Source organism: Bufo bufo, chromosome 1 (assembly GCF_905171765.1).
Source record: "Bufo bufo chromosome 1, aBufBuf1.1, whole genome shotgun sequence".
Classification (NCBI taxonomy): domain Eukaryota; kingdom Metazoa; phylum Chordata; class Amphibia; order Anura; family Bufonidae; genus Bufo; species Bufo bufo.
In genome coordinates this window covers 276,363,842-276,378,337 of record NC_053389.1, presented here as the reverse complement: position 1 = coordinate 276,378,337, position 14,496 = coordinate 276,363,842, and the positions used below count along the sequence as shown (strand labels likewise).

General features: G+C 44.1%; 1 protein-coding gene across 6 annotated transcripts in view; it reads right to left on the bottom strand.

Moving 5' to 3' along the window:
* ANKS1B (ankyrin repeat and sterile alpha motif domain containing 1B) overlaps positions 1-14,496 on the bottom strand; it is a 203,478-nt gene that overhangs the window by 8,956 nt on the left and 180,026 nt on the right. For all 6 annotated transcript variants that reach the window (XM_040439672.1, XM_040439708.1, XM_040439698.1 and 3 more), the window contains one exon: positions 6,217-6,354. In XM_040439672.1, the coding sequence (XP_040295606.1) occupies positions 6,217-6,354 (138 nt within the window). The remainder of the gene's footprint in view (positions 1-6,216; positions 6,355-14,496) is intronic.

Genomic DNA, 14,496 nt, shown 5'->3' with positions numbered 1-14,496 from the left:
GTGAGATGTGCTGGATAGCAGGAGATGACTCTGTGACTCACCTCATCCAGCGCAATGCCCCAATCAATCCAGGAGCTACCAGTTGATGACATCAGGTACATTTTCAAAGATGATTTTCTAACATTAACACACTATTTTTTATCCTGAACAAAACCAGTTTCTGAATGATGGGAAAATGAACATTAGGAACATGTTCTTGCTCTAGCTCTGTAGGTCAATTCTGATGACAGGTTCTCTTTAAAATGAAGTATTTTCTCACGTGTGATTCTAGTTTTGTAATTTATCTCTTACTATGTCCCTGCAGCTTATGGTACATGGGGGAAACTACTCTATATGTGAAAACAATTGAACAATCATCAGTTTACATTAGATACATAACAGGATGAATTTCCCCATGTCTAAGCACTTTATGGAAGCAAAGCATACAGAGAAAAAACTCTGTACTGTACCTGTACGCAGAAGGGGAGGTGACAAGAATCGCCCTCCTCAAAAAGTAATAATTGATCTATAGGCTAAACACTCTTAAAACATATGGGCTAAATTTAGATTAACTTGGCCCCATTCACACGTCCCTAGTGTGTTTTGCGGATCCACGGATCCGCAAAACACGGACACAGCAATGTGCGTTCCGCATTTTGCGGACCGCACATAGCTGGCACTAATAGAATATGCCTATTCTTGTCTGCAATTGCGGACAAGAATAGGACATGTTCTATTTTTTTCGGGAGTGGAAATGCGGACCCGGAAGTGCGGCCCCATAGAAATGAATGGGTCCGCAATTCCGTTCCGCAAAATGCGGAAACAAAATTGCGGACTTGTGAAGGGGGCCTAAATCTGTGCGAGGTACTGTAGATGATTGAGAGCTTGCCCTGTATAACCTGTCATGTCCGTTTCACATATGGCACATAACACATATTTATTATGTTTGTCAATTTTATTTATGTGATACTAATGCGAATTGTTCTATCTTTTCTATTGCTTTAGAGAGAGAAATTATTGATTAAGTGGTGAAGACTCACTACGGATACTTTTGTTTACCATTTATGTAAAAAATTTAATTTATGGACATTGATTTCTCCTTTGTTTTGTTTTTTTTTTTGTACCTGTGTTGTTCTGCTTATTTTTTTTTTTTATAGCTGATACATATGGCAGCATAATTGAAATAACTTCTATTGCTTTGGTTGATTTTAAATATTACTTATCTGGTTTCTATAGATGCACAATAACTTCTGAGAGTGTTTATGCAATAGAGTTATGTCACTAATTAAAAGGGTTGTCCAGGATTAGAAAAACATGGCTGCTTTCTTCCAAAAACAGCACCACACCTCTCCACGGGTTATGTGTAGTATTTGAGCTCAGTCCCATTCACTACACTGGCGCTGAGAAGCAATACCAGGCAATATCCAAGGACAGGTGGGCTGTGGGAGTGTGTCTGGAAGAAAGCAGCCCCATCTTTCATCTTTAAGCCACTAAATGTATGACTGTGTACTAGTTGTTATGAATTGCTGTCCCTTATGGTACGAAGCCATGCTTTACACAATGGTCCTAGTTTTTGTGCTCTAATGACGAGAGCTCCCCTCTATTCTGCACTTTATCTAATCTCTGAGTGGGTTGAAGTGGTCATCATTCTTCCCTCTCTACTCGCTGTTGAATTTGCCTCTGTTCATTTGGGGGACGTCCATTATCCTAACAAGGTTCTCCTAGAGGTTCTATATGTTTTCTTTCCACACAATCTGGCTTGGGTTTCTTCTGCAGTGACCCAGTGGTTCACTGCTAAATGGGCTAAATTGTACTTTATGCATTTTTGTATCTCCAGGGCTGTGTATGGGGAGTAGAAGGTTAATTTTGTGGCCTAGAAACAGTTGCTGGGTGCGGCCTGGCCCAATTCCTTTTTTAGATAAAATCTGTAGCTGTTTGCAGACAGAAGCCCAGGTGTGAGGAACAAAAGTGTGTAGCTGGTGCCTAAGAGAGGCAACCAACAGGGATATCTCAACCCTGCAAGCCAAAAGCCGTTATAAAAGTGACTCAAGCCAGCCTCTGAAAGAAGAATGTATTGAGGGTGATTACAAAAGGCAAAGTGCATAGATAAAAATGGCAGTAAAGGTAACACATGTACAAACCGGATTCCAAAAAAGTTGGGACACTATACAAATCGTGAATAAAAACTGAATGCAATGATGTGGAGGTGCCAACTTCTAATATTTTATTCAGAATAGAACATAAATCACGGAACAAAAGTTTAAACTGAGAAAATGTACCATTTTAAGGGAAAGATATGTTGAATCAGAATTTTATGGTGTCAACAAATCCCAAAAAAGTTGGGACAAGGCCATTTTCACCACTGTGTGGCATCTCCCCTTCTTCTTACAACACTCAACAGACGTCTGGGGACAGAGGAGACCAGTTTCTCAAGTTTAGAAATAGGAATGCTCTCCCATTCTTGTCTAATACAGGCCTCTAACTGTTCAATCGTCTTGGGCCTTCTTTGTTGCACCTTCCTCTTTATGATGCGCCAAATGTTCTCTATAGGTGAAAGATCTGGACTGCAGACTGGCCATTTCAGTACCCGGATCCTTCTCCTACGCAGCCATGATGTTGTGATTGATGCAGAATGTGGTCTGGCATTATCTTGTTGAAAAATGCAGGGTCTTCCCTGAAAGAAATGACGTCTGGATGGGAGCATATGTTGTTCTAGAACCTGAATATATTTTTCTGCATTGATGGTGCCTTTCCAGACATGCAAGCTGCCCATGCCACACGCACTCATGCAACCCCATACCATCAGAGATGCAGGCTTCTGAATTGAGCGTTGATAACAACTTGAGTTGTCCTTGTCCTCTTTGGTCCGGATGACATGGCGTCCCAGATTTCCAAAAATAACTTTGAATCGTGACTCGTCTGACCACAGAACAGTCTTCCATTTTGCCACACTCCATTTTAAATGATCCCTGGCCCAGTGAAAACGCCTGAGCTTGTGGATCTTGCTTAGAAATGGCTTCTTCTTTGCACTGTAGAGTTTCAGCTGGCAACGGCGGATGGCACGGTGGATTGTGTTCACTGACAATGGTTTCTGGAAGTATTCCTGAGCCCATTCTGTGATTTCCTTTACAGTAGCATTCCTGTTTGTGGTGCAGTGTCGTTTAAGGGCCCGGAGATCACGGGCATCCAGTATGGTTTTACGGCCTTGACCCTCACGCACAGAGATTGTTCCAGATTCTCTGAATCTTCGGATGATGTTATGCACAGTTGATGATGATAGATGCAAAGTCTTTGCAATTTTTCGCTGGGTAACACCTTTCTGATATTGCTCCACTATCTTTCTGCGCAACATTGTGGGAATTGGTGATCCTCTACCCATCTTGGCTTCTGAGAGACACTGCCACTCTGAGAAGCTCTTTTTATACCCAATCATGTTGCCAATTGACCTAATTAGTGTTATTTGGTCTTCCAGCTCTTCGTTATGCTCAAATTTACTTTTTCCAGCCTCTTATTGCTACTTGTCCCAACTTTTTGGGGATTTGTTGACACCGTGAAATTTTGAATCAACGTATTTTTCCTTTAAAATGATACATTTACTCGGATTAAATGTTTGATCTGTCATCTACGTTCTATTACAAATAAAATATTGACATTTGCCATCTCCACATCATTGCATTCAGTTTTTATTCACAATTTGTTTAGTGTCCCAACTTTTTTGGAATCCGGTTTGTATGTTAGGCTGTGGACTTTTCTGCATTTGATTGGGGATAATCTTCAAGCAGCTTGCTATATCCATGAGACAGACTGGCCATCCGTTAAAAGACTACATTCCACAGTTGGGCATTGTAGTGCCATATTGAGAGTGCAAATTCATTGTGAGACTTTGCATCCCTTGGCCCTTGAAACTGGAAAGAGGCTGCATCTGACCTGCTTCTGTGGGGGTGGCGGTTTGCGGCGGGGTATTAAAGCCTATGGCTCCCATCCTTGCCGTTTGGCCTTGTAGGTTGCAGGCCACTAGGCATTGGCTGCAGGCCACTAGGCACTATGGTGGTATCATTACTAATGGGGGTACAGTGGGGACATTATTATTGGGTACAATATGGAGGGCATTGCTACCAATTGGGGCACTATTTGGGAGCATTATCTGGGAGTAATATTACTCTGGGAGTAATATTACTCTGGGAGTAATATGACTTTCTGTAAGGCATTATTTTTGCAGCATAGTGTTTTGGGGCATTTGGGAGCACAGTGGGCACAGTATTGTCCTCTCCCTCTCTCTTCCTGGACTCACTGAACTTCTAAGTAACCTTATCTATATATAAAAAGAAGGACGTATATATATGTGTGTATGTATGTATGTTCCGCGATCATTCAAAAACATACCATCAATTTCAACTAAACTTGGTATACACGTCCCTTGGTACCTGAAAAGAAATCTTGTGGGGGGTCACAGCTCTCTAGGACGTACCGTTCCTGAGATATTCCCAAAAAATTACTTGCATTAGTCAATAGAAGCCAGCAAGCCTTTCACTCATATCCCAACTGCCATAAACACGGTCACATGTCCCTTATCTGTAAATAGAAGCTCGCAGGCCCTTAGTCTCCACAGTTTTACTCTAGGTTTCCATAACAACACAGCCATTTTTCTTCACTGCTGTAGGTCAGCTTTAGGCTAGGGCTACACAACGACATGTGTCGCGCGACAATTAGTCTTATGACACATAGGGCAACAATTTTTATAATGATAGTCTATGGTGTTGCACTGCGACATGTGACATGCTGTGACTGCGCCATCTTGGATGGATTTTTTGCAACTCTCGTTTCGCAGTCGCAGCGCAACACCATAGCCAATCATTATAAAAATTGTTGAGACAAAATGTTGCTCGACACATGTCGTCGTGTAGTCATAGCATTAAAGGGACTGGCATTGTGGAGGTCACTGTTAAGGGGGCAGGGGCCACTATTAAAGGGGCAACTGCTGTGGAGGTCACTGTTATGGCAGCAGGGTACTTTGAGGTCACTGTTAAGGCAGCGGAGTACTGTGGAGGTCACTGTTAAGGGGGTGGGCCCCTGAGGAGGTCACTTTCAAGGGAGTGGGGTGCTGTGAAACTCACTGTTAAACGGACGGGCTGCTGTGAAGGTCAAAGTTAAGGGTATGGGCTGCTGTGGAGGTCCCATTTTAAAGTGGGGGGACACTGTTGGGGGTTAGTTCTAAGGGGTGGGGGACTGTGGAGTTCACTGTTAAAGTGGCGGGGTGCTGTAGAGGTCACTGTTATGGGGGATAATGTCGATATCTTTTAACGACACACACATAAATTAAATGAAATAGATTAAATATACCAGTGCAAAGCCGGTTCCTTCTGCCACTAATATTATAAAATTCTCCTCATTCAAAGAGTTTTCTTTATTTTCATGACTATGAAAATTGTAGATTCACACTGAAGGCATAAAAACTAGGAATTAACACATGTGGAATTTTATACATAACACACAAGTGTGAAACAACTGAAAATATGTCATATTCTAGGTTCTTCAAAGTAGCCACCTTTTGCTTTGCTTACTGCTTTGCACACTCTTGGCATTCTCTTGATGAGCTTCAAGAGGTAGTCCCCTGAAATGGTCTTCTAACAGTCTTGAAGGAGTTCCCAGAGATGCTTAGCACTTGACATATTTTCAGTTGTTTCACACTTGTTTGTTATGTATATAATTCCACATGTGTTAATTCATAGTGTTGATGCCTTCATAGTCATGAAAATAAAGCACTGAAGATCTGATACTTTGATACAATGTAACATAGTCAGTGTACAGCTTGTATAACAATGTAAACTTGGTGTGCCTTCAAAATAATTCAACACACTGCCATTAATTTCTAAACTGCTGGCAACAAAAGTGAGTACACCCCTAAGTGAAAATGGCCAAACTGTGCCCAAAGTGTCAATACTTTGTGTGGCCATCATTATTTTCCAGCACTGCCTTAACTGTCTTGGGCATGGAGTTCACTAGAGCTTCACAGGTTGCCACTGGAGTCCTCTTCCACTCCTCCATGAAGACCTTGCGCTCCTCCACCTTCCATTTGAGGATGTCCCACAAATGCTCAATAGGGTTTAGGTCTAGAGACATGCTTGGCCAGTCCAGCATCTTTACCCTCAGTTTACACTCACTTTTGTGAGATACAGTATATATTGTGTAATAATATAATATATTATTAAATTAAATTATAAAACAAATAGAACTAACCACATCAAACGCTGTGAAAACATGACAATAATGGAGGTTAGATTTCAAGTCTTTTGTGATATATGCAAAGGTAGAGAGGTCTTCAGGATCCTGGGCAGCACATGATATATTGCGGATTTCATGTTCAGCGATGATCGTCTAGAGAAAATATAACAAAAGTCATTTTTATGCTTAACATAAAATAACACATAAAAACAAGGTAAAGATTATTTAGGCCACCAATGTTGTATTGTGGTTGTATGATATAATTTTAGCTATTGACTGTCTGCTCATTCAAGGTTGATTGTAAGCTGCAAGCTGTAAATGCTTTGTGTGTGACGATGCATAATAACTTTGATGTGTTGCCTCTGTCCAAGGAAACGTGAAAAATACATATATGATTTCTAGATGAAACTTTGATCCAGGGATTTATGCCTTATTCACACATCAGTGCCAAAACACTGACGGTATGAATAAGGCATTGTTCTGATATAGTTAGAATCTGGAAGGATTTTTCCCTAATATGGGATAATTCACATCTACCTCATGTTTTTTAGTCTTCTGGATCAACATGGTAGGATTATAAACTAAACTTGATGGATCTGAATGTATTTTAAACCTTATAATATATGAATAACAAGAACAGTGTTGTAAACAGTCTCAGTCTGTGGTCTCATGGGGTCTCAGTCCTGTTTCTGGAGCAGGTTCTCTCAACCATACTACCATTCCTTAACCACCTCAGCTCCCCTAGCTTAAACTCCCTTAATGACCAGACCACTTTTTACAATTCTGCACTACACTACTTTCACCGTTTATTGCTCGGTCATACAACTTACCACCCAAATTAATTTTACCTCCTTTTCTTCTCACTAATAGAGCTTTCATTTGGTGGTATTTCATTGCTGCTGACATTTTTTGATATTAATCAAAATTGACTGAAATTTTTGCAAAAAAATGACATTTTTCACTTTCTGTTGTAAAATTTTTCTAATAAAACTACATTTCTACTTAATTTTTTCTCTAAATTTATTGTTTTACATGTCTTTGATAAAAAAAAAAATGCAATAAGTGTATATTTATTGGTTTGGTTAAAAGTTATAGCGTTTACAAACTATGGTGCAAAAATGTGAATTTACGCACTTTGACTTTCTGAGCACCTGTCATGTTTCCTGAGGTTCTACAATGCCCAGACAGTAGAAACACCCCACAAATGACCCCATTTCCGAAAGTAGACACCCTAAGGTATTCGCTGATGGGCATAGTGAGTTCATGGAAGTTTTTATTTTTTGTCACAAGTTAGCAGAAAATGATTTTTATATATTTTTTTTCTTACAAAGTCTCATATTCCACTAATTTGTGACAAAAAATAAAATTTTACATGAACTCGCCATGCCCTTCACGAAATACCTTGGGGTGTCTTATTTCCAAAATAGGGTCACTTGTGGGGTATTTATACTGCCCTGGCATTTTAGGGGACCTAAAGCGTGAGAAGTAGTTTGGAATCCAAATGCGTAAAAAATGCCCTGTGAAATCGTAAAGATACTCATTGGAATTTGGGCCCCTTTGCAAAAAAGTGTCACACATGTGGTATCGCCGTACTCAGGAGAAGTAGGGCAATGTGTTTTGGGGTGTCTTTTTACATATACCCATGCTGGGTGAGAGAAATATCTCTGTAAAAGACAACTTTTCCCATTCTTTTTATACAAAGTTGTCATTTTACAGAGATATTTCTCTCACCCAGCATGGGTATATGTAAAAAGACACCCCAAAACACATTGCCCTACTTCTCCTGAGTACGGCAATACCACATGTGTGACACTTTTTTGCAGTCTAGGTGCGCAAAGGGGCCCAAATTCCAATGAGTACCTTTTAGGAGGGCATTTTTAGACATTTGGATTCCAGACTTCTTCTCACGCTTTAGGGCCCCTAAAATGCCAGGGCAGTATAAATACCCCACATGTGACCCCATTTTGGAAAGAAGACACCCCAAGGTATTCCGTGAGGGGCATGGCGAGTTCATAGAAGATTTTTTTTTTTTGCCACAAGTTAGCGGAAATTGATTTTTTTTTGTTTATTCTCACAAAGTCTCCCTTTCCGCTAACTTCGGACAAAAAGTTCAATCTTTCATGGACTCAATATGCCCCTCAGCGAATACCTTGGGGTGTCTTCTTTGCAAAATGGGGTCATTTGTGGGGTGTTTGTACTGCCCTGGCATTTGAGGGTCTCCACAATCATTACATGTATGGCCAGCATTAGGAGTTTCTGCTATTCTCCTTATATTGAGCATACGGGTAATGAGATTTTTTTTTTCCATTCAGCCTCTGGGCATCGATCAATGTGGATGAAAAAATCTCTGCCAAAAAATGTGCAAAAAAAAAAAAGGAGGGGAAAGGCATCTGCCAGGACATAGGAGCTCCGCCCAACATCCAAACCCACTCAGCCCGTATGCCCTGGCAAACCCGATTTCTCCATTCACATCAATCGATGTGGATGAATAAATCATTGCCAGAATTATTTACTTCTTTTTTTATATACAAATTGTTTGCCAAAGCATATGAACACTGCCCCTCAGCTCATAAGCCTCAGCAAACGTATCTTTTTTACTGCAGAGGAGAAATCTCCTCTTGCAACGCCGCATACACCGACTTTTGTGTAATCTGACAGCAGCGCAATGCTTCTGTCAAAATGCACATCAGTGCTGCAGCTGGTTCATCGGTTGGTCCACCTAGAAGGTAAAAAAACAAAACCAAAAAAAAAAAAAAACAGGCCGCAACGCAATAAATGTATTAACATTAACTTTATATAACATTTGAAACAGAACATTAACTTTTATAAACTTTATTGAACTTTTGGAACATTAACTTTTTTGCTTACCTGTGATCTATTTTTATTTTTTTACCTTTTATAGGACAAACCTCTCCTTCCCCATGGGACAATGTGCAAAGCGCAAATCGCCCAGAGATGTGGCGAAGTACATTATGCACTTTATCCCAGGTGAAAGGAAAGGTTTGCAGTAGCTCTGTGTAAAAGGACCCTAAGACCCCTGTGTGCCTGTCCTGTGTCACGCAATCCCTATACTAAGTGTACCTGTGTGTGGTACTTCCGGAAACACTCCCCTAAGCATAGGGCAGGGTGGTCAGGGCAGTCAGGACAGAAATAGCAGGTGTCGCGCCTTATTCCACTCCTGCTACAGAGACGACATCTTTTTCGGGGTGGTGCTTGGTTTGAGGTACCAGCAACGACATTGGGGAAATGTCGCTCGTGTAGACGGCTCACTACACTGGTGGTTGGGGCCACGGAACCTCCTGGATACAGGAGGTTCTCAATGATCTCTTCCTGAAATTTGAGGAAGGATCCTGTTCTCCCAGCCTTACTGTAGAGAACAAAACTATTGTACAATTGAATTAGGTATACAGACACCTTCTTATACCAGCGTCTGGTCCTGCGGGAGAGTAAATAAGGAGCCAACATCTGGTCATTGAAGTCCACCCCTCCTATGAGCAAATTATAGTTGTGGACACAGAGGGGCTGTTCAATGACTCCAGTTGCTCGTTCAATTTGGATTGTCGTGTCTGCGTGAATGGAGGAGAGCATGTAAACGTCACGCTTGTCTCTCCATTTCACCGTGAGCAGTTCTTCGTTACACAAGGCAGCCCTCTCCCCCCTTGCAAGACGGCTGTTAACGAGCCATTGGGGGAAGCCCCGGCGACTAGGTCGCACGGTGCCACAGCAGCCAATCTGTTCTAGAAACAAATGCCTGAAGAGGGGCACACTTGTGTATAAATTGTCCACATAAAGGTGGTACCCCTTGCCAAATAAGGGTGACACCAAGTCCCAGACTGTCTTCCCACTGCTCCACAGGTAGTCAGGGCAACCGACCGGCTCCAGGGTCTGATCTTTACCCTCATAGACAAGAAAATTGTGCGTATAGCCTGTGGCCCTTTCACAGAGCTTATACAATTTGACCCAATACCGGGCGCGCTTGCTTGGGATGTATTGTTTGAAGCCAAGGCAATGTATCAGGGACTCGTCTATGCAGATGTTTTGCTCAGGGGTATACAAATCTGCAAATTTGGTGTTAAAGTGGTCTATGAGGGGCCGAATTTTGTGAAGCCGGTCAAAAGCTGGGTGGCCTCTGGGACGAGAGGTGCTATTATCACTAAAGTGCAGGAAACGCAGGATGGTCTCAAATCGTGTCCTGGACATGGCAGCAGAGAACATGGGCATGTGATGAATTGGGTTCGTGGACCAATATGACTGCAATTCATGCTTTTTTGTCAGGCCCATGTTGAGGAGAAGGCCCAGAAAAGTTTTAAATTCGGAAACTTGGACGGGTTTCCACCGGAAAGACTGGGCATAAAAGCTTCCCGGGTTGGCGGCTATAAATTGAGTGGCATACCGGTTTGTTTCTGCCACGAATAAGTCAAAGAGCTCCTGTCACGGCTGAGGATGGGAAAAACCCTCAGCCGTGCGGTATCAGCAGATGGAGTGGCCGCTGGTCGACCAGGACAACAGGATTAGGGAGCAGGTGACCTCCTAATCGCATCCCTAACCTGACCCTGACTCCTAGCTACATGAGCCGACCTTGATGGTAGGAGGGCTCATGCTCCGGAACCTTGAAGTCCCTGCTAGCCCTCAAGATGGCCCTAAAAACTAGGAGCTGGGTAGACAGCCCGTTCCTCCTGGACACGGAGGAACAGGAGTCTAAAGTGGCCAAGCAACACAGACAAGGAAACATAAACAGACATATGGCAGTGACAGGTAAGTGAGCCTAGTACCACACTTACCCGCCACAGACACACCACCTGGAACCCAAGTGCTGCTGTCCACAAACACCAGAGACAGAGCACACCACACACATCACAGGAAACCAGGAAACCATATGCTGCAATAAGAAACGACCAAACAAACATCTACCAAACACCATACATGAAGTAAACACACAACCTCATAAACATAGAGAATCACAATTTGCCAAAGTGCATACAAACACGAACACAACTCCAAGGGAACAGCACACAAAGCTGTTGTCCGCGGCAACCGCACTTGAGGCTACCAACATAATGCCTCAAGCTGCGGTTGAAACTACAACCCAAACCGCTGGCAACTGTATGCGGCTCCCAAGGAGTCACGGCCAAAACCGGGGCCGTGACAGCTCCGCAGTGAAGAACAGCTCAAAAAACCCCAGTGCCGATCCGATCTGAGCTGTCTCAACCCGAACTCCAGACTGGGCGGTGAAAGGGGGAACTACTTGTGCGGCTGAAGATGGGGGCTGCCAATCAGGGTTTGCCAGCACCTCAGGGACTCTAGGGGCTCTACGGGCCTGTCTGTGCGGTGGCTGCGACGGGGGAACTACTGCACGTGCCACCTTACCAGCTTCAACTGCCCTTCTGGTGCTCGCCACTTCACCATGTTCTACGGCAGTGCTGGTACTAGGTCCAGGATGGGCTGCGCTGCTGGTGTATGCCTCACCACGTAATCCGACAGCGCCAGCCCCACTCTGCTGCCCTTGAAGCGGATCCTGCGCAACCTGTGGTCTAGCAACACGGGGCCGGGTACGCCTGGTGGTATCAGGGACCTCAACCTCATCATCCGAACTTTGGGTCAGACTGCCACTGCTTTCTACAGGTCCGTATTCTGGATTCGTCAAATGAGGGTTCCCATTCCTCATCCGACTGGGTCAGAAGCCTGTAGGCCTCTTCAGAAGAATACCCCTTACTTGCTATTTGGTCAACTAAATTTAGGGGGTATTCCCTGAGACTACCCAAGAAAAAAAAGCAAGCCTGTCTTACAAATGGGAGGCTAGCAAAGTACAGGAAGCCGCTGCGATTGATAAAAAAATATCAAAACAGATTTTTTTTATCGCCGCAGCGCTTGTGTAGTGATTGTGCAGTGATAAAAAAAAAATAATATTTTTGTCACTGCGGCGGGGCGGGCGTGGGTGAACGCACGTGTGGGCGACCGATCAGGCCTGATCGGGCAAACACTGCGTTTTGGGTGGAGGGCGAGCTAAGGTGATCACTTACAGATACTATAAAGTACCAATGCTGATTAGCGATACGCTAATCAGCGAATCAGTGACTGCGCTGCGGTGCGGTGCGGTGGGCTGGGCGCTAACTGAAGCTAACTACCAAAGGGGCCTAAACTAATCAAAACCAAAGCCTAAACAGTCAAAACTGATGAAAAAAAAAAATGTGACAGTTTACACTGATCACTTTTTTCCCTTTCACTAGTGATTGACAGGGGTGATCAAGGGGTTAATTGGAGTGATGGGGGGGGGTGATCTGGGGCTAAATGTGTTGTGCTTGGTGTACTCACAGTGATCTGTGCTCTCTGCTGGGACCAACCGACGAAAAGGACCCAGCAGAGAGCACAGAAGCCATTTAGCACATTATATTTATAAATATAATGTGTTAAATGGCTTGTGATTCGATTTTTTAAAAGTCACCAACCTGCCAGCGCTGATCATTGGCTGGCAGGCTGGTGACAAACCTCTCCTGCAAGTTTTCCCGGCCCGCACTGCGCATGTGCGGGCCGGCTATGAGCGTAATCTCACGTCTCGCGAGATGACGTGCCGATGCGTCTACGAGGAACAAACCGACCGCCTGCAGGACGCATCCCTGCGTTAGGCGGTCGGGAGGCAGTTAAAGGGGTAGGTCCATCTCACACATTGGTGGCATATCACTAGGAAATGCCACCAAAGTCAGATAGGTGTTGTCACGGCCTTTGGTTTTCGCTGTGACACTGTTGCCACACTTGCGGTTGCCCGTGGCAACGTGTTGCTGTGAGAGCATGCGGTGGCAGTGTCTCGGCCTTCTGGGTGATTGCCGGGATATGGTTGCCACGCATGCTGTTGCCGGTGGTAACATGTGGATTGGTATGCTTGTGTGTGCACTTCCCCTTTAAGTGGCTTCCTTCCCTTGTCTGGTGTTGGAAGGGTTAACTCCCTTCCTAGTGTTTGGGTTTATGTGTGTGTGGGTGTGGCTGCTTGGGCTATTTAGCCTCTGCTGGATGCCTGAAGCTGAGGGGTACTCCAGCCATGGTGTATGCTGGAGCTATCCTCTGGTCTTCATATGCCATCTGTCCAGTGAGGGCCACCCTTGTGGTCATAGATGTTCTTATGGTGTCTCACGTTTATTGCAGCTATGAATGTCCTGGGTTCCTGTGTGGTTTGTGGTGTGTGGTGTGTGCTGTGTCCTTTTAATGTTGGTGTGGACACCAGCACTTGTGCATGGGTTCCAGTCAGTGTGTCTGTGGCAGGTAAGTCCCGCTTACCTGCCATCTCCTTATAGCTGTATGTGTTCCCCTCTCCTTGCAGCCTGGCCTAAGATAGAGACTCCTGTTCCTCCATGACTGGGATGAACAGGTTGTCTCTCCCCTGCTCCTAAGTGAGGGATTACCAGGGCGACTAAGGGTTTCTAGTAATCCTGAGTATGAGTCGTCCTACCATCGGGGTCCGCTCATACAGTGAGGAGTCAGGGAGAGGATTAGGGATGTTGTAGGAGGTGACCTGCTCCCTTATTACTCCTTTTGGCCAGGCTCGTCCCCTTTTTCCTTTGACACCGCATGGTGGGGGGTTTCCCTCATTCCCCGCCGTGACAGGTGTCAGTCGCACCACTAGGACCCGCATTTATCCCTAGAGCAGGGCCCTCAAAATGAACAAGGCCATATTGCACAAGCATGGCAGCCCTTCATTCATTCTTATAGAGGTACTGAAAATAGCCGAGCTAGTGCTCGGCTATTTTTGGAACTCCCATATAGGTGAATGAAGAGGCGTCTGCTCTTGCGCTATCTATTAACTTCTATGGGAGTTTCGGAACTAGCCCGAGCATGTGTGCTTGGTTCTTTTCGAAACCCATAGTGAATGGAAAGCACGCCGTTCATGTGTGGTGTCTTCTCTTTCACTTTTGGGGACTTATTCTACAGATAACTGCGGGTCCCACAGGTGGGACAAACACCTATCTGACATTGGTGGCGTATTCTAGTAATACAGTATGTCACCAATGTGTCAGATGGGCCAATTCCTTTAACGTTCCTATTCAAGGACAAGAAAGCTTGGAACTGGTTTGCCCACCTTCTTTCCACCCCTTGTGGGATTGGATAGCATGACTCTTGGCACCTCTCTTCCCCAACCTCACCATAAACATATCTATTTTATTGCACAAATAGCCTGACAACAGCCTATCTTCAAAGGGATCATGTTGAACGCCATGGGCTACCTCTATAAACAATTTATCATTGGACAATTCTGCAAATATATGGCTGACTTTGATCTAAAGTTGTGTGACATTTATGTTCATA